The sequence below is a fragment of the Toxorhynchites rutilus genome, chromosome 3 (assembly GCF_029784135.1).
Source record: "Toxorhynchites rutilus septentrionalis strain SRP chromosome 3, ASM2978413v1, whole genome shotgun sequence".
NCBI classification, from domain to species: domain Eukaryota; kingdom Metazoa; phylum Arthropoda; class Insecta; order Diptera; family Culicidae; genus Toxorhynchites; species Toxorhynchites rutilus.
The window spans coordinates 25454360-25474484 of record NC_073746.1 but is presented as its reverse complement, the minus strand read 5'-3'; the positions used below and the strand labels follow the sequence as shown (position 1 = coordinate 25474484).

The following is a 20125-nucleotide window of genomic DNA, read 5'->3' as shown; positions in this document are numbered from 1 at the left end:
TACTCTCTCTACTCTCTATTCTCTCTACTTTCTACTCATTCTACTCTCCTTACTCTCTACTCTCTCCACTCTCTCTACTCTCTCTTCACTCCTCATACTCTCCCTACTCTCTACTGTCTCTACTCTCTATACTCTCTACTCTCTACTCTCTACTCTCTCCACTCTCTACTCTCTACTATCTCTACTCTCTACTCTCTCTATTCTCTACTCTGTACTCTCTCTACTCTCTCTATTCTCTACTCAGTACTCTCTCTACTCTGTACTCTCTCTCTACTCTCTACTCTCTACTCCCTACTCTCTACTCTCTACTCCCTACTCTCTACTCTCTACTCTCTCTACTTGTTACGACCCCTCGGTCGGCGCGTCTCACAATGTGAGCGGATCGACAGAAAACTCGCCCGACTACGAGAAACGTCAAACGATAGAACGACAAACGTTTTGTAATAGTTAAAAACAATAGAATTGAATACTATTAATTGAAAGAATAGGAGTTTGAGATGATGTGAATTCTTAAGTGCTACATGAATTATACAGAATATTCTACTTAATCCTAAAATTTGAACTAGTTACTCTATATTAAATCTACTTACTTGGTAAATACCACCACCGTTGTGTTTTTGTACTATTATTTATTCTAATTAAAATGTTTTCATTAGGATAACCTTAGAATTAGAATTTGAAAACGTTACCTAGAACTAAAAGCAAGTTGAATTCTAAACTTAAGTAGAAGGTAAGAATTACTTGGAAATTAAATATGTATAATTGAATTCAGGAAAACTCATAAACAGGATCCGTTCCATTCGGTGGAAATTCCACGCCTACAGCGCGTAGCGCAAACTAGAAGTGAAGCAAATTAGCAGGGACCAAGAAAACACTAAACGTAGGTTGTTAATTTATTGTAATCAACCTCCAATTATACCCATTGTAAACTTCCAGGAAATTTTTAATACACGTTACTACGTTATTAAGAACTTGGACTATTTCTTATTCCCAGCCATCGTTGACCTCAAGTCAACAATTTAAAAATTTCGTTTATCCACGTCCGGATAACGATGTCGCATCGACGCGATAACTCGGAAGGGAGAGCCACACGTTCCAGGCCTGAAGATACAATACAGGGTACCTGCCAGGCCTGCAACGCTACAGACAATTCCCGAATGCTCCAGTGTGATACATGTGATGACTGGTACCACTTCGACTGTGTGGGTGTTAACCAAGATGTCGAACATCAAGATTGGCTTTGCTCGGTCTGCGAAGAGAAGCAGCATGCCAAAAACAAAGAGTCGACAAAAGCGAATGCCCCAACGGAATCGCTCGTAAGTACATATGGTACAGTGGTCATCCAGGAACACACTACCAGTGTACCATTTATTACTTCCTCCGATCTCGTAATAAACACGTCTGTAACATCATCTACGATATTTCCGCCAAATACATTCTGTTCTTCAATCGGGCAAAATTTAATTATGCCACCAAACTCCCTTATGCCACCTCACTCGCTTATGCCTCCTTATTCATTCATGTCGCCTTTTTATATGATGCCACCGTACCAATCAATGCCAATGAATAGTCATATGCCGCCAATGCCATCGATTCCGCCCTATTGTTTGCCAAATCCGCCCGTTTTATCGTCCAGAGTGAATCAAGACTTATGTTATACAGTGCCATCATATGCTGCCCAATGTATTCCGTCAGTTTCTAATAAAGTTCCCCCAAAGTCTATTTCATTCGTACCAACAACTGTTGCAAAAGAAGGTCCACAAAAACAGCTGCCGGAGCTACTGCAGTCAAACCATCCTCCGAAGACCAAGCAACAAGCTTTAGGGGATAACTTGAGCCAGTGTTCCAAAGCAACATCTAGAAGGTCCACCAAGCAGAGACAGTTGGAGTTGCAATTGCAGATGTTGGAAGAAGAGAGAAAAATTCAAGAAACGGAAGAAGCAAATCGACGTGAGTATCTGCGAAAACGACACGAGCTCATGAAGGAGATGGTCAACGACAACGCTTCGGTGATAGATGTAGAAGAAGAACGATCGAAGAAGAAGGTTTCAGATTGGTTGAATGGTGCTGCTGGTGCTGTTTCTCAAAAGTTACATTGTTTTCCCGTACTCAATCCATTGCCATCGGTTTGTCAACAAGCACCTCGTGAACACGAGATTTTAGTTAACAGGCAGCCGCTACAGCAGTCTACGCCAAGACAGAACCTAGCAGAGGAGGAGAATAATCACAATTTGACGCGTAACCAAGTCGCAGCCCGTCAGGCCGTCTCACGTGAGCTGCCAGTATTCAGTGGTGTGCCTGAAGAATGGCCGTTGTTTTATTCCACGTTTACGACAACCACTGACATGTGCGGGTATACACCGATCGAAAATTTAATTCGATTGCAGAAATGCCTTAGAGGGAAAGCGTATGAGGCAGTTAAATGCAGACTGATGCATCCGACGAACGTTCCCGGTATAATTTCAACGTTGAAGATGTTGTTTGAAAATCCAGAAGTGATTGTGAAGAATTTATTATACAAAATCCACTCGACGCCGGCTCCTAAGGCTGACAAGCTGGACACCCTTATTGAGTATTCTCTTGCAGTACAGAATCTCTGTGCTACGATTGAAGCTTGTCAGTTAGAAGAGTACTCCTACAACGTAGCACTGTTGCACGAGCTTGTAGATAAACTCCCACCGTCTTTCAAGGTTGACTGGGCAAGATATCGCCGTAATTTACAACGGGTGCACCTCGTGACAGAGTGGTTATACGATTTAGCAGAAACAGTGTGCCCGATCGCACGTCTCACGAACGAAACAAATGCCAGTCGAGGGAACAAGAAAAGTTCTGCTTACGTCAATACGCACAGAGAAGAAGATTCCAGACATCAGCCGGTTAAGACAGATCATCAAGCAAGTGTGAATCAGTCCAGTTCGTTTCCTACAGGGTGCGTCGCTTGCAAGGGAAAGTGCTCGAATCTGGAGAAATGCCAGCGGTTCAACGAGCTATCGTATAACGCTCGATGGGCGATTATAAAGGAGTTTACGCTATGCAGAAAGTGTCTTAAGAAACACAAAGGTATTTGTAAGTCCAAGCAAGTGTGTGGGAAAAATGGTTGCATATTTAAACACCATCAGCTTCTTCACAACGACCAACGGGACAAATCAGGAGTTGCTGAGGGAACAAGCACTACTAGCAGAGTCGATCAGGAATCGTGTGCAATTGCTCAAACCACTTCCATCCGTGAATGCAACGCACATTACAAGGAAACAAACAAAGGGCTGTTTCGTGTCGCTCCAGTCATGATACATGGTCCCTGTTCTTCCATAAAAACTTATGCCTTCCTAGATGACGGCTCATCGCTTACGCTGGTTGACGCGTCACTAGTCCAGGAGTTGAATCTGTCCGGAAAGCCGGATCCATTGTGCCTCAAGTGGACCGGAAATAAGCGCCGGCTTGAAACAGATTCGCTGAAGCTAGACATTGACATATCGGGAACGGGAGAAACTCAGAAAAAGTATCGCTTGCAAGGAGTTCACACTGTAACAAGCCTGAATCTCTTCCACCAGTCAGTGGATATGCAAAAGCTATCCCACCAATATCAGCATCTAAAAGGAGTTCCTATCGAGTCGTACTACAACGTACAGCCTCGAATATTGATTGGAATCGACAACGCCAATATTACCTTACCGCTTAAAGGAAGAGAGGGGAAAATGCAAGAGCCTATTGCAACTAAGACTCGGCTTGGCTGGATCGTACACGGAGGCTCCGAAACAGGTGATGCTCTGGTTGTACATCATACCGTTCAAATCTGCTCTTGCAGTAAACAGTGCGATCAAATATTACAAGAAGCCGTACGTGATTATTTTTCCTTGGGAGGATTGGGGATCTGCGAGTCACGACAACCAGTAATATCCAGTGAAGAACAACGTGCACAGCAGATTTTGAAATCCGTCACCCAATCAAAGAGTGGGGGATATGAAGTTAGTCTGCTCTGGAAGTTTAACGAAATACGCCTACCTAACAGCAAGCCTGCAGCCTTGCGACGCTTCCATTGTCTCGAGAATAGGATGAAAAAGCAGCCGGAGCTGGCCGCAGTACTGCGAGCAAAAATAGATGACTATCGGAAGAAGGGGTACATTAGAAAGTTGTCGGATGAAGAGTTACAGCAACCACAAAAGCGGGTCTGGTATCTCCCACTCTTTCCAGTGTTCAACCCAAATAAACCTGGTAAGGTGAGGATTGTTTGGGACGCAGCAGCGAAGACCAACGGTATTTCACTTAACTCGATGCTGTTGAAAGGGCCTGACTTACTGACTCCTCTAGATTACGTGCTCTACAGGTTCCGTGAATTCCGAGTTGGACTTAGTGGCGACATTAAGGAAATGTACCTGCAGATGCTAATGTCCAAAAGAGACCAACACTGTCTTCGAGTACTGTGGTGTGACGATTCAACAGGCGAACCTAGCACGTACGTGACACAGGTAATGCCTTTCGGAACCTGCTGTTCACCTTCATGGGCGCAGTACATAAAGAACTTCAATGCAAGCAAGTTCGAGATACAGTACCCAGCCGCGGCCCACGCGATCATAAGACAGCATTATGTGGACGACATGCTGGTGAGTGTTGAGTCCGATGATATTGCAATTCGGCTCGCAAAGGACGTGAAGTTCATTCACGCTCAGGCCGGATTCGACATGCGCAACTGGGTCTCCAATTCGCAAGAAGTGATAGAAGCCATGATGGAACAAACGACTGACGAGAAAAATCTCAACATCGGCTCAGAGCTGGGGACAGAAAAAGTTTTGGGTATGTGGTGGTGTACGGCAACAGACAATTTCACGTACAAACTATCAGCAAAACACAACCGAGACTTGCTAGCAGGAGCGCGGAAACCTACGAAGAGGGAGGTGCTGAGCACTCTTATGGCAGTCTTCGACCCGCTGGGATTAATATCAAACGTCCTCGTCTACCTGAAGGTGCTTTTCCAGGAGATATGGCGAACCGGCATCGATTGGGATGACGTGATTCCTAAAAGTTTGAATGAAAAGTGGGAGAAATGGCTCGAGATTCTTCCTAAGGTGCAAGACGTGAGGATACCCCGTTGTTATCGTTCCCTCATTTCACTGAACCCAGAAATAACCATCCAACTTCACACCTTTGTCGATGCTAGTTTGTCTGGGTTTGCCGCAGTCGTTTATCTACGTTTCGAGCAGGGTAGCAATGTAGAATGCGCGATAGTGGGCGCGAAGACGCGGGTGGCTCCCCTCAAGTTTCTTTCTGTTCCAAGGTTGGAGCTGCAGGCAGCAGTTATCGGAGTCAGACTGGCGGATAGAATAACTAAGTCTCTGTCTTACACCATAAACAGGAGATTCTTTTGGAGTGATTCGCGTGATGTACTGTGTTGGATCCAGTCGGACCATCGACGTTATTCACAATTCGTCGCCGCTCGTATCAGTGAAATTTTAGAGACAACAGAAATGACAGATTGGAGATATATCGGGACCAAAGAAAATGTTGCGGACGATGCTACTAAGTGGGAACGTCTACCAGATCTTACGGAAGGAAGCAGGTGGTTCAAAGGGCCAAGTTTTTTGGGGGAGTCGAGTGCTAGTTGGCCTGCTGACCCATACCGGGTCAGCTCTACGAGCGAGGAACTTCGCGCCAATCTTTTTCACCATGTAGAGGTTCCAGTTCCGGCGATAGATGTCCACAGATTTTCTCGGTGGAGGGTGCTGCTCCGGGCAACTGCAATAGTGCTGCGCATCAGTCACAATTTCCGTTGCGTGATTACAAAAAATCCACGAAGAGATGGGCAAACCACCGCTGACGAGCTTCGGGCGGCATCGAACCTTCTATTTCGGCAAGCTCAAGCAGAGTCGTTTCCAGAGGAGTTAGGCATACTGTTAAGTACAGAAACATCCAAGAAGTCTCTAATGAAGTCTAGCTCGATATATTCATTGAACCCTTTCCTCGACGAGCATTACGTGTTGCGAATGCACGGTAGAATTAGTGCGTGTAAATACGCTTCCATGGATGCAAGAAATCCAATTATATTACCACATAATCACCACGTTACTTGGTTGGTTGTGAAGAACCATCATGAACGTTACCATCACCGAAACCACAACACCGTTTTAAATGAGTTACGACAAGTGTACCGGATTCCGAGACTGAGACGACTGTACCAGAAAATCAGAGCTGGGTGTCAAGTATGCAGGAATGATAAAGCAACTCCACGACCTCCTCCAATGGGTGATTTGCCTGAAGCGAGACTGGCGGCATTCACGAGACCTTTTTCCTTTATTGGAGTTGACTATTTTGGGCCTCTTACTGTAGTGGTAGGGCGTAGAACAGAGAAGCGGTGGGGTGTGCTAGTGACGTGTTTAACCGTCCGTGCAATACATTTAGAGCTCGCGCATTCGCTCAGTGCGGACTCATGTATAATGGCACTAAGAAATATGATGGCAAGGCGAGGTGTACCAATAAAAATTTATAGCGACCGCGGAACGAATTTTACGGCAGCGAGCAAGGAGTTGAGGGTGGCTCTCCAGGAAATGAATCAAGAGGCAGTTATTCGAGAGATCGTGAGCCCAGATACGGAGTGGGTTTTCCTTCCCCCAGCTTCACCGCACATGGGCGGATCCTGGGAAAGGCTTGTACAAACTGTGAAGAAAAATTTACGCGAAATAAATCCAGGACGAAATCCGACAGACATGCTGGCATGCTGGCTGAGGTGGAAAACACCGTAAATTCACGTCCGTTAACGCATGTCCCGGTTGAAGATCCAGAAGCCCCAGTTCTTACACCCAACCACTTCCTTTTGGGTTCTTCGAATGGTCTCAAACCAACCTCAACTTTAGATGACAGTACAGTGGTTCTGCGCCGGTCATGGAGCGCATCGCAGGTCGAAGCCAACATATTCTGGCAACGTTGGGTACGAGACTACATGCCGGAGCTGACAAAGCGGACCAAGTGGTTCAGCGTAGTGAGACCGATTGAGGTAAATGATGTCGTCATCGTGGTAGACCCAGGATTGCCACGCAACTGTTGGCGCAAGGGACGGGTAATCGCAGTCAACAAGGGTAAGGACGACCACGTAAGGTCAGCTGTGGTGCAAACCATGTCAGGGATCTACGAACGTCCTGCAACGAAGCTCGCTGTACTAGATGTTCGACGCGATGGACAGGTAAGCCAAAGCATTGGCGTACGCGGGGGGGAGTGTTACGACCCCTCGGTCGGCGCGTCTCACAATGTGAGCGGATCGACAGAAAACTCGCCCGACTACGAGAAAAGTCAAACGATAGAACGACAAACGTTTTGTAATAGTTAAAAACAATAGAATTGAATACTATTAATTGAAAGAATAGGAGTTTGAGATGATGTGAATTCTTAAGTGCTACATGAATTATACAGAATATTCTACTTAATCCTAAAATTTGAACTAGTTACTCTATATTAAATCTACTTACTTGGTAAATACCACCACCGTTGTGTTTTTGTACTATTATTTATTCTAATTAAAATGTTTTCATTAGGATAACCTTAGAATTAGAATTTGAAAACGTTACCTAGAACTAAAAGCAAGTTGAATTCTAAACTTAAGTAGAAGGTAAGAATTACTTGGAAATTAAATATGTATAACTGAATTCAGGAAAACTCATAAACAGGATCCGTTCCATTCGGTGGAAATTCCACGCCTACAGCGCGTAGCGCAAACTAGAAGTGAAGCAAATTAGCAGGGACCAAGAAAACACTAAACGTAGGTTGTTAATTTATTGTAATCAACCTCCAATTATACCCATTGTAAACTTCCAGGAAATTTTTAATACACGTTACTACGTTATTAAGAACTCGGACTATTTCTTATTCCCAGCCATCGTTGACCTCAAGTCAACACTACTCTTTACTATCTCTATTCTCTACTTTGTACTCTCTCTACTTTCTACTCTCTACTCTCTCTACTCTCTACTCTCTCTACTCTTTACTCTCTTTACTCTCTTTACTTTCTACTCTCTACTATCTCTACTCTCTACTCTGCGCTCTCTCTACTCTCCCTACTCTCTCATCTCTCTACTCTCTCTACTCTCCCTATTTTCTACTCTCTCTACTCTCTATTCTCTCTACTTTCTGCTCATTCTACTCTCCTTACTCTCTACTCTCTCCACTCTCTCTACTCTCTCTTCACTCCTCATACTCTCCCTACTCTCTACTCTCTCTACTCTCTATACTCTCTACTCTCTACTCTCTACTCTCTACTCTCTACTCTCTCTACTCTCTACTCTCTACTCTCTCTACTCTCCACTCTCTCTCCACTCTCTTTACTTTCTACTCTCTACTATCTCTACTCTCTACTCTGTGCTCTCTCTACTCTCCCTACTCTCTCATCTCTCTACTCTCTCTACTCTCCCTATTTTCTACTCTCTCTACTCTCTATTCTCTCTACTTTCTACTCATTCTACTCTCCTTACTCTCTACTCTTTCCACTCTCTCTACTCTCTCTACTCTCTCTACTCTCTCTACTCTCTACTCTCTCTACTCTCCACTCTCTCTACTCTCTTTACTTTCTACTCTCTACTATCTCTACTCTCTAATCTGTGCTCTCTCTACTCTCCCTACTCTCTAATCTCTCTTCTACTCTCTACTCTCTCTATTTTCTACTCTCTCTACTTTCTACTCATTCTACTCTCCTTACTCTCTCCACTCTCTCTACTCTCTCTTCACTCCTCATACTCTCCCTACTTTCTACTCTCTCTACTCTCTATACTCTCTACTCTCTACTCTCTCTACTCTCTACTCTCTCTTCACTCCTCATACTCTCCCTACTCTCTACTCTCTCTACTCTCTATACTCTCTACTCTCTACTCTCTACTCTCTCTACTCTCTCTCTACTCTCTACTCTCTACTCCCTACTCCCTACTCTCTACTCTCTACTCCCTACTCTCTACTCTCTACTCTCTACTCTTCCTACCCTCTACTCTCTCTACTCTCTACTCTCTCTACTCTCCCTACTTTCTACTCTCTCTACTCTTTACTATCTCTATTCTCTACTCTGTACTCTCTCTACTCTCTACTCTCTCTACTCTTTACTCTCTTTACTTTCTACTCTCTACTATCTCTACTCTCTACTCTGTGCTCTCTCTACTCTCCCTACTCTCTCATCTCTCTACTCTCCCTACTCTCCTTATTTTCTACTCTCTCTACTCTACTTTCTACTCATTCTACTCTCCTTACTCTCTACTCTCTCCACTCTCTCTACTCTCTCTTCACTCCTCATACTCTCCCTAGTCACTACTCTCTCTACTTTCTCTACTCTCTACTCTCTCTACTCTCTACTCGCTGCTCTAAAAAAACGCACACACAAACACATACACGCACATGCACGCACAAATGAACAAATGTACACACGCAGACGCGCACAGTCTCACACACAAAAAAACGCATCGCAGCGGCTGACTGCTCACTCTCTCACACTGTTTTTGATTACAATCAACCAACCAACTAACCAAAACACACTCCCGCAAACGCACACGCCCACGTACACGCAAACACACACACGCACACACAAACACATACACGCAAATGTACACGCACCTGCGAAGAGGACATCAGCGCAGTGGAATTAATAACGAATGGAAAGAAAAAAATATTGAGAAAAAGGGAAGGACAACGCTAGTTAGCGTTGAAAACTCGAGAAGTGCATGAGCACAGCCGCCCCCTGAAGTAGTCGCCTAGATGTGGTCCCAGGGGGAATAAGGCAACGAGTAGAGGGCTTGGTTTTTGTGGGTGCGATCCCCACTCGACGTCTGGGTTAACCCTTCCCAGGTAAGGCTGGTAGATCGTTCCTCACCTCTTTAAAAAAAAAAAAAAAAACGCAAATGTACACGCAAACGAACACACGCAGACGCACACACTCTCTCACACAAAAAACGCATCGCAGCTGCTCACTGCTCACTCTCTCACTATGTTTGTGTTTACGTCAAGAATACGAACATTTACGACCGTTTACGACTGTTCACGACGACCGCGCTTTATTTTTTAGCGATTTTATTTATAGTAAGATTAAGTGTACTCTCTCTCAGATTATTATCTCTGAAGTTCTTAGTTTTTTAATCTTCAATACAAATAATTGGTTGATGTTCTTTGCATATTGAAATTATGTGGCACAAAATCTGTCTGGGAGGTCATGGTTATCGTAAGAGAAAGTTAATGGAGAGAATCGATCAAAGCAAAAGAAAGTAATTAATCAAAACATGCCGAATAATATTATTATTTGAATCTTATTAACACGTTTCCCATGTGACACCGCCTATTACCATAATAGGTACACTCATTATGAAACTTCAGGAACACTATAACCATAATGGGTACATGGAAGTGACATTTTCAAACATATTTTAAACACAATTTAGTCGATTAATCATTGAAATATCAGTGAGAATCTTCAAGAACAGAGTTCAAACTGCTGGAAAAAGTATACTTTTTGAATTCAAATAGAGTATTTTTTCGCAAATCCCTGAAAGTTGGTGACATATTTTCTCCATAATTGGTACACTTACCCTAGTTCACCTGTAGCGTATGTCAAACCACGTTGATCTCAAACATCGATGCATGCACACGTACATGGGAGAGAGAAAAAGGGGAACGAATTCGTTTTGGGGGAAGTCACTTCAAAATGCACTGAGGACAATTTGACTGGGAAGAATGAAATGATATAGTCGAGTTGATAGAGGGAGATAGCGACTAAACGCCCGATTGACTGTTTAGTCGTTTTGGCGGAGAAACTGCCTGAAGAAGCCAAAAGTCATTACTAACTGAATACGGATATAGTCAGTCAAATAGTCAGCTGACTATCCGAAGTTGACTATGGCTATGCGGAGCCCTGGCAGTGGGGTACATACAAATGAAACACAAATTTCTACATTACTCGATAATTAATCCAGCAAATGAAACAAATTTGGCATGTGAAGCTTTTAGCAGTAATTTGTGCTTCATTTATATGGCAGCCCCCCCTTAGAGAAGAGGGAGGACCATCTAACCAAAACATTTATTGCACTCTAAAACCTCCGCATGCCAAATTTAGTTTCATTTGCATTCTCGAGTAATGCAGAAATTTGTGTTTCATTTGTATGGCAGGTTTTAAGGTGCAATAAATGTTTCTATGATGGTTACACTCTCCACCCCCTCTCTAAGGGGGGGCTATTTCTGAATTGCTCTGCATCACACGTTCGTTCAAATCGTTTCATTTGTTCTATTTTATTGATCACATTCGATTAATTTTATAGATCGTGAAAACATTCAAAAACACTTACGATACATTATTATTTTTTATTCAACAACCAAAATATTCACTAGAATTAATTTATATGGCAAAACAATGTTTGCCGGGTCAGCTAGTATATATATATTAGGGTGCCAATGAATGTATGGGAAAAAATCGACCCTACAATTTCAAAAAGTTACCCTGTACAAAATGTTCCCCACCTCGAAAAAACATCCTATGCCAAATATTAGCTCAATCGGACTTAAGGGACTTAAGTGGCGCAAAGCGGTCAAAGTTTAAGTTTTTTGAAAATCGAAAAATCACCCAAAGTACAGGAAATCGGGGTTTTCGAGAAAATTTTTTTGATGCCAAATGTCTTAAATTTGCATGAAACGTCGAGATCTAGTATCATCTCGAAAAATTTTTTTTTGTCAAAAATCGAAACTTTGGGACTTTTTTTGGGACGAAAAATATGGTTTAGGATGCCAATAAAAATAGTTATTTCGGTTTTTCATTCGGAAGATGCTACGAAATGTTGATTTTCACAATAATATACCCTATGCAAAATATTAGCTCATTCGGACGTCATTTACAGGTGTCGCAGACGTTAAAATTTGAGTTTTTTGAAAATCGAAAAATCAGCGGAAATCGGGGTTTTTTTTTAAAAAAATTCATGGCAAAAATCTTAAAATTGCTTGACACGTTGAGATTTACAGTTATCTCAAAAAAACTTTTATATATATATATATATATATATAAATGGATTTCTGTCTGTATGATTCTTATGGGCTCGGAAACTACTGAACCGATCGACATGAAAATTGGTATGTAGGGGTTTTTGGGGCCGAGGAAGGTTTTCATGATTGTTTGAGACCTCTCCCTCCTCTCTAAGAGGGGGCTGTCATACAAATGAAACCCAAATTTCTACATTACTCGAGAATTAATCAAGGAAATGAAACTAAATTAGGCATGTGGAGGTTTTAGTGTGCAATTAATGTTTCTATGGTGGTTAGACGCTTCAACCCCCTCTCTAAGGGGGGCGCAACCATACAAATGAAACACAAATTTCTGCATTACTCCAGAATTAATCAAGCAAATGAAACCAAATTAGGCATCTGGAGGTTTTAGGGTGCAATAAATGTTTCTATGGTGGTTAAACACTCCACCCCCTCCCTAAAGGGGGGTCTGCCATACAAATGAAACACAAATTTCTGCATTACTCGAGAATTAATCAAGCAAATGAAACCAAATTTGGCATGTGGAGGTTTTAGGGTGCAATAAATGATCATATGGTGGTTCGACACTCCTTCTCCTCTCTTAGGGTGGGTTTTCATACAAATGAAAAACAAATTTCTACATAACTCGAAAACTAATGAAGCAAATGGTGCCAAATTTGGCATGTGAATATTTTGGGGGCACGAATCGTTTCTATGGTGAATAGACCCTCCCTAGGGGGTGAAGGGGGGAGGGGTCTATTTTTATTCTATTATATTTTCTGTATCAAACATTTACTCCATGGAACGGAGAAACATGTTATTTGCATGTGGTTTAAAAACCTTGAACGAGGATTGTGCCTGAAAATAATCTGATATTATGATGATGAGTTTTGGTAGAAGTACTAGGATTTTTTTAGAAAAAGGTAAATTCAACGGGGTCGATTGGAAGATCAATCAATGAACAGTTCTGTGATTGGACTCATGAACTTGCGTTTAGTAAGAAAACGTGAATTTTTGAAGGTATTGATAACAAAAAACAAATTTTGGGCGGGACGAAGTTTGCCGGGTCAGCTAGTAAATATATAAAACGGCGCATATATGATTGAAGAAACGAACGTCTCTAAAAATGATGTTCTTGATTTTTTCCATAAAATCGGCAAGAGTTTCCTTGCAACACAATATTTCCCACAATTAACGAAGCTATACATAAAAAATGTTGGTGGATGAAATCATCAATCACGATGATAATGCAGGTGTTTTGTCTTGACTAGGTTCAGTGTAGCCACCATGCACTACCCAACATTACACAATGTAAATGATGCTTAGAAGAAAAAATATTCCACATAAGTAACTAATCTTGCTGGTTATGATGAATCTACGGATCTGCTAAGTGAACGTTGTCAGAAATCGGACACTAACTAACGTCTATGAGTTTTAGTGGCAATTCGCCCGTTCAACGAGCCGCAACTACAAACTACAATCTACTCAACAAATGAGGAAAGCATATCAGCAGTGGAAGACTTGTTGAATTTTTCTCAATTTTCATTATATTCAGTACGGTTATAGATATATTTACCATAGTCCCATCATTAAAGTTAATACAAGTTAATACACATTAATACAACAAATAACATATAAAATCTGTTATTTCAAAAATTTTCCCTTGAGTAATTTTATACTCTGAAACGTATGCCTACATTATAAGCTCTGGGGATACATCTACATACACATTATCCTCAATAAAGCAATGTTGTTCTTCAAACATAACCTCGTTGTAATTTCATAAGTTCGTCAGACAATCTGGTTTCATGAAATTTTCTAGAATTGTTTTGGGAAGCCACGAGACAATTGAGGTTAGAGATAAAAAAGTTAAGTACAAAGTTTAACTTAATGTAAGATATATACAAGTGCGCACAGGAGAACTATCATGGCAGAAAACTTTGGCATGGAAACCAGTATATTTATTACAAATAATGTAAAGAGTACAAAAATCAGGAAAAATCAGGATCATTTCAGAAAAATCAGGATAAATTGAGTGTTCGTCAGGATATCAGGGAGCGTGCTAAGAAGTCTGGGAAATGCTGAAAAATGAGGAAGGTTAGTATCTCTGCTTATTAAAATTTAATGACCATATTCTTCTATTGTGTGGAAATGGCTGTAATTCGATTGTTTCTTAACAAATCCCAACTCTTCTGGTATTATCAAACTCGTAATTCGTTGTATTTTTTTTGGACCGGCGGGGATTCTGGGCTAATTATGCGGATGGACTAATATTATCCAATTTTTGTTAATGTTAAACAATTTATAATCTCCCCCAATTTTTATTACTCAAAAAACCACCATGGAAAATACAATATGAGCCGAACCCTAAATAAAAAAATAGCTGCTATACGATCAGATAAACACGGTAAAGTGATTGTGCAGCACAACAACGCTCGACCACATGTGGCAAAGCCAGTAAAAACAATAAACATAGAAATATTGATCCACGTATCACATTCGATTGCTGTCATTCTATCGATTATCACCGGTCGATGGAACGTGGTAGGATTGCGAAAAGCTTCTATTTATGTGGAACTGGTCTTGGATAGTCTCGATAGACAAGTCGGTTTCCGGAATTAACTTTCGCAAAAAATCAGTTAACTTAATTTTTTAACATTTGTTTCATTCCATTGAAATTCACTTGATCTCGAGTACTTAGGTATTATAATTATATTATATTTATAGAACGTAAATCAGGACGATATTTCCTTATTGCAAGGATTGTATATTGCATAATTGAAAGGAAAAAGACAAAGCATAGTTTGTTTTTGTTCTGCTTCATTTAGAAATTAGTTTTAGTGGAAACACATCGGAGTAACAATAAAAAAACAGATGAGTATCAGGCTATTCTCACCTTATGTCGCAATGAGGATAAGCTCCTAGACTGACTAGAAATGCACATCTATAAATAATGTTAATCTGCTTCGTAGTCAATCCATAAACGAATCCTGCTCCGAAAAAAGCTGTGTGCAAGGTCAAGTTGACTTCGAGTAAACAATAATTAATTACAAGGAAGTCAAGAGTTGCACAGACACAATATGACAAAAAAAAACATGGAAGCCCAATGGATCTGGGCCAAAGTCAGCGTATCTTCGCTCACATGTACACCACGCGGAGGATGTAAATGTCGAAGTCAAGGCAGCAGAATCTCAAGAGCAAAGGAACCTACGACCTATGACGGTGTTCGCCAGTGGGATGGAGCAAAACGAGAAATGATCTTTCACAGAAGAATATGCAAGCAAACACTATCGAGCTTCGCCTCGCGTAGCATTGCGCGAAGGCGGCAACAGCCAGAGCTAAGTGGGAAAAAGAGCCAACGGATTCGGCGAAAGAAACGGGATCTGACCGAGGTTTGAATGAATCGATTGAATATATTGAATCCCCATCAAACGCGACGACCAGGTGGATGATTTGGATGGAAGGAGAGAAAAGTTGCGGAGCAGGATGGTTGAAAAGTTGCCGCTTTCCACAAGGCAGGAAGTGAGAAGGAAGGTGGAGTGTGCTGCTGCGCTTCAACACAGATACGCGCCGCTGCTGTACTTCGATCGCGAAATCCACAGCATTCAATTACGAATGTCTAATTCAATTTTGGCTGTATGTTTTCCTTCGCGGTTTCAGAAGGCGCTGGTTCGTTATTTGCGTCGGTCGGGTTTTCGTGCTGCAGCAGCAGTAACAGCAGATCCCCGGTTGGTGGTGATTAGATGTGGCCCAATAATTTTTGGCGTGTACTTTTTCATCGTTATGGAAACGAACTTCTCGATAAGGGGATGGGGTGGGGAGGTGAGTGGGTTGTTTCTTTTAATATATTGATTGTTATCGCCGAGTATCTATGAGTATGATAAATTTTGCTCAAACGTATTTTTTTATTGACCTCGGGCATGGGTACACATACTTCATCAGCAGGTAATTATGTTTCATTAGGAATGGACAGATAATTCGATAATGTCCATAAGTTGTATCTATACACAATCCGTTATTTCGGAGCCTGATGGTTATTTTTGGCTCAGATATCCAAGTAATCAAATTGATCGCGTGTTGAACAAAGATATGAAAGCAATGAAAAGATTATTCAACTGGAATTAGGTTTTTCAAAGTCATGATTTCCGAGTGCGAGTGTATCTGATTTTCATTGTGGTTACAGCTCTCCCCTTTAGATCCTGACAGCGGATCGCAGGAGAAACATATTCTTGCAGTAAAAATAGTCATAAGGCACACGATTGATTTGATTGAATTTCGAGTAAACTTTCTTGGTAAAATTAGTCCATCGCATTCGATGGTTAAGAGTGAGCCCTTCATGGCGCTATTCTGAAATGTATTTACATGCCGATTATGTCAATTGCTCGTTGTAAATCATAAATTAGACTACAAAAGCAACGAGAGTGATGAAGATGATAAATGCCACTGTTAAGCCCAAACTTCTCAAATTTGGATCAAACATCCGGTCGATGGGGGGTAAGTGTACTTGCGCTCGAGCTGAACAAGAAAGATTAAACCTTTAATGGGCGGCCAGCGAATACGCAAAAGGGAACATGGAAGGTGGGTGAACCTGGCCGGTAGAGTAAGGACGACTTCATATCGTGTGTGTGGGGTGGAAACGGTCGAGGAGAGGAGGCAGGAGTGTCAGTTCAGGTTTAAGCGTGTTGCTCGCAGTAAAGCAATCGAGTCATAAGTTCATTCTCTTTCTTCTTCATCATTATGGCCGCTGTCGCACCCCCCCCCCCTTCGTCTGCTGTTCTTCTGTTGTGTCTTTTCGATCTGATCGTGTGGGATCTCTTCGTATATGGCACTGCCTGCGAGAGCTGCCTGCTCTGAGCTGACCGGGAAGAAGAACAACAGCAACAGCAGCCGGCAGGCCGGCACAGAACGAGAGGAGAAACAGGTTCTTTTTTGCTTCTTGTCCGCTCAGCTAGTCTGTGCTGCTGCTGCCCCTTGTGTTTGACCGTTTCTTGGATGTTCTGGATTTTCGCTTCCTCCGAGCTAGAGCTCTGGCCTGGCTTTTGTTGAAGCTGTGTAGGTAAATATTGGAAAATAACAGACGGTGAACTCACTTTAATTGGCCGAAGGCTCGCGTTGTGTTCATCGGCTGCTCTTGTAAGGATGCGTTAGCGTGTTTAGTTGGTACCACCCATACACATGGCAAAGAATGACGAATAACCGAGAAGGAATAGGGCAACAGATAGAGAAAAAAAATCACAGGAGGGTTGTTTCCGAGACACGACCGCATAGTTGACGTATGATTTCATTAGGCTATCTGTTGCATGTTGATTTTAGATATGTTTGAAAAATTACATCGGTCAACTCTTTGATAATGATTTGGTGGCCCTGAAAAGGGCCGTTTTGCTAAGCATTACGCTTGTTAGTGTGCAAGCATCTATTCAGTTATCTCTTATAATATCATTTTTTGAAATGACATGTATATTGATTCCCAAGATCGTTTGCTCTACCAGTTAAAGTAAGCTATAATCCTGGCTAAAACGGTTTATTTTGATTTTTTTTCTATGGTTGGTACTTCTGTTCAAAATTTTTCTGCAAGGTTAGGGAAAAGTACCCAACGAATTATTTTTCTCTCAGTTTTGGGTTTGGTGATACTCAGTTTTGAGTATTTGAGTATTTGTTATATTTTATTGAGTATTTATACATATTACAACTCATTGAGTATTTATACATATCACCAGCTCATTCATTTTCTTCTTGTTGGTCTAAACACTAAACACTAAACACAAATGAACTTAATTTAGCATCAGGTTGCTTTGATATCGAATTCGTAGTTGATAAGTGCGACTTCGAATAAACATTCCACAGATAGTCAAATAGCGAAGATAATAAAAGTTAAGTTGAGATGGAGCTTATCACCATAAATGTTCATCATACTGAGATTTGGGTTCCCACAAAAAGATAAAGAGGCGGACATTGTATAGTGGTGTGAGTACGGCTGTCAAATTATACAACAATGGAACAACAACATCAATATCAATCGAGTACCAGGTTCGTCAACATAGCTCGGGGCTTCCAAACCATTCGTTTTGGTTTTATATTCTCGACAAAAAGCTCAACTCCAACACTTTTGCATTGTCTAAAATGTTTTCATACTTCAATTTCTATACACCTGGTTCCTTTAGTGACGAGTTCCAGAATGAAGTGATACTCATCGACCCCTATAGCCGAAATTCTTTAAAAATTTTACCTTTATCCTATTCATACAAAATACTTACCATTCCAAAAATTTTGCAATTGGTTAAGTGATATAATTATTCATCAATAAATGATTTTAGGGCTCTAGACGTCGTCGACCCCCAAATCAGTTTTCGTTTATGTCGACCCCGGGGATCATGACATTGATTCCGAGGGGCCGATACCGACAACTTTGAGAATCCCTGATCTACACTGTTCAAACAGGGTGTCGACTACCTGGAAAAATCTTGAAATCAGAGAATGTCAGGGAATTCATAAAATGTCAGGGAATATCAGAGAATTTCGTCACCAATCTGGAAAAAATGCAATTCCGATGATTATAATTTTGATTACTGCACTAATCAGAAAGATAATGATACAAAAAAGTTGTATTTGCCGAGTTTGACGAAAGTATGGATTTTTGGCAATTTCCATAGTCAATTTTCAAGCTATACATTATCGTTTGTTTCGACGAGTCTTTGAACAAGTCTGCAAAGAGGTTGCAAATAGATCTGAATGTCAGATTTTGAGATGAAGAGGAGAAGGGAAGCCTAGACTTTCAAAATGGAGAAGAGAAGCTTTTGAATTTAGGTGCAATTCATAATATTTCACATGGTGCAACCAATGATGGATGGATACAAAAAACTCATCAACATTTTATGACAGACAAATCCTGTAATTTCGTCTGGTATGCGAAGGGATGTTACTGGTATCCGTAATTGATTCCGATCAAAAATTGGCTGGAAAACGACTCGAGAAAGTTTTGACTGTGGCACTAAAACGGTTGTGCTATGCGACAAGTTTATGATGCTATGTTTCACTTTGGAGATCAATATAAATGTCGGTCTCGAAATTCTCATTCTCTTTATCTAGAAGACAAGGAAAGTCGGAGAAAAGAGGGTTTTGCAGTCTCGTGAAATTGATCCGACAGACCTTCGAAAATTTCATCGTTTAAGCTGACAAAATGTTTTAAAAACTATACGTACAGAACTATGAGAAAATTTGATTGCTGGTATGCATCTGGATTTTTTCTGAAAAATTACTGGAAGATCAGGGAATATCAGGATTTTTTTTTGAGTTTCGAGTCGACACCCTGTCAAAGATGTAAAGTGAATATAATGGAGAATGTTGCCATTTTTGTTGCATTATTTTATTCACAACACATCACACAAGTTCGTTACTTGAAGGTGGGTGAAGCATTGTATCTTTGGATTCTGCAACAAAAACAACGCAACATTCTGGTAAGTCGAGAAATGCTGCAAGTTAAATCAGCTAACTTTTTCAACGAATTTGTGGGTGAGGGTAATTTTGGGAGTAAAGGTAACATTGACAAATTCATTAAGAGATACGAAATACGTGTTCTCAATATTACTGACGAGAAATTGTCTAGCAATCTGGCAGCAACTGAGGACTACGTCAATAAGTTCTCTACAGAAATGTAAACATGAAATTTATGCCCGAATCAGATTTTGAACGCCGATGAGAGCGGTGTATATTTTCAAAGCATTCCCGCAATATTTGAAGTTATTTTTCACACAACCGCTACTATATACCATTTTACTATGCTAAACGTTCTACAATGCATCGGTCATTGATATGAAATTTCGAGATGCAACCAACATTAAAGTTTCAAATTTACAATTCATTTGCTAGAATTAATCGTATCACTCGCCTTATTTGCAATACCAAATACGTCTTGCATGTATTTGCAATTAGAGACTTTGGTTAATCGTTCGATTAATTGAAATAATCGAATATCTGCAATTTTAATCGAGTCATTTTGTATGGAATAATGAAAAATCAAAATATGAATACATCGAATAATTATCACAGTAATCGCGATTAATGGAGAATGGTAATGGTAATGAATTAGAGAGACTTTAAACTCTGAGAGTTCATTCGTCTCTAATGGAGAAGGGAACCAATTTTTTTTAAAAAATACAGTGCAAAA

At 41.0% G+C, this 20125-nt stretch overlaps 2 protein-coding genes across 11 annotated transcripts in view; both read left to right on the top strand.

The window, feature by feature from the left end:
* Positions 1-20125, top strand: part of LOC129775328 (dual specificity tyrosine-phosphorylation-regulated kinase 2) — a 44194-nt gene that overhangs the window by 4929 nt on the left and 19140 nt on the right. The gene's annotated exons all lie outside the window — the stretch shown is intronic.
* Positions 1053-6734, top strand: LOC129772961 (uncharacterized). Its single transcript, XM_055776495.1, has one exon. The coding sequence runs from the start codon at positions 1053-1055 to the stop codon at positions 6732-6734; it is 5682 nt and encodes a 1893-aa protein (XP_055632470.1).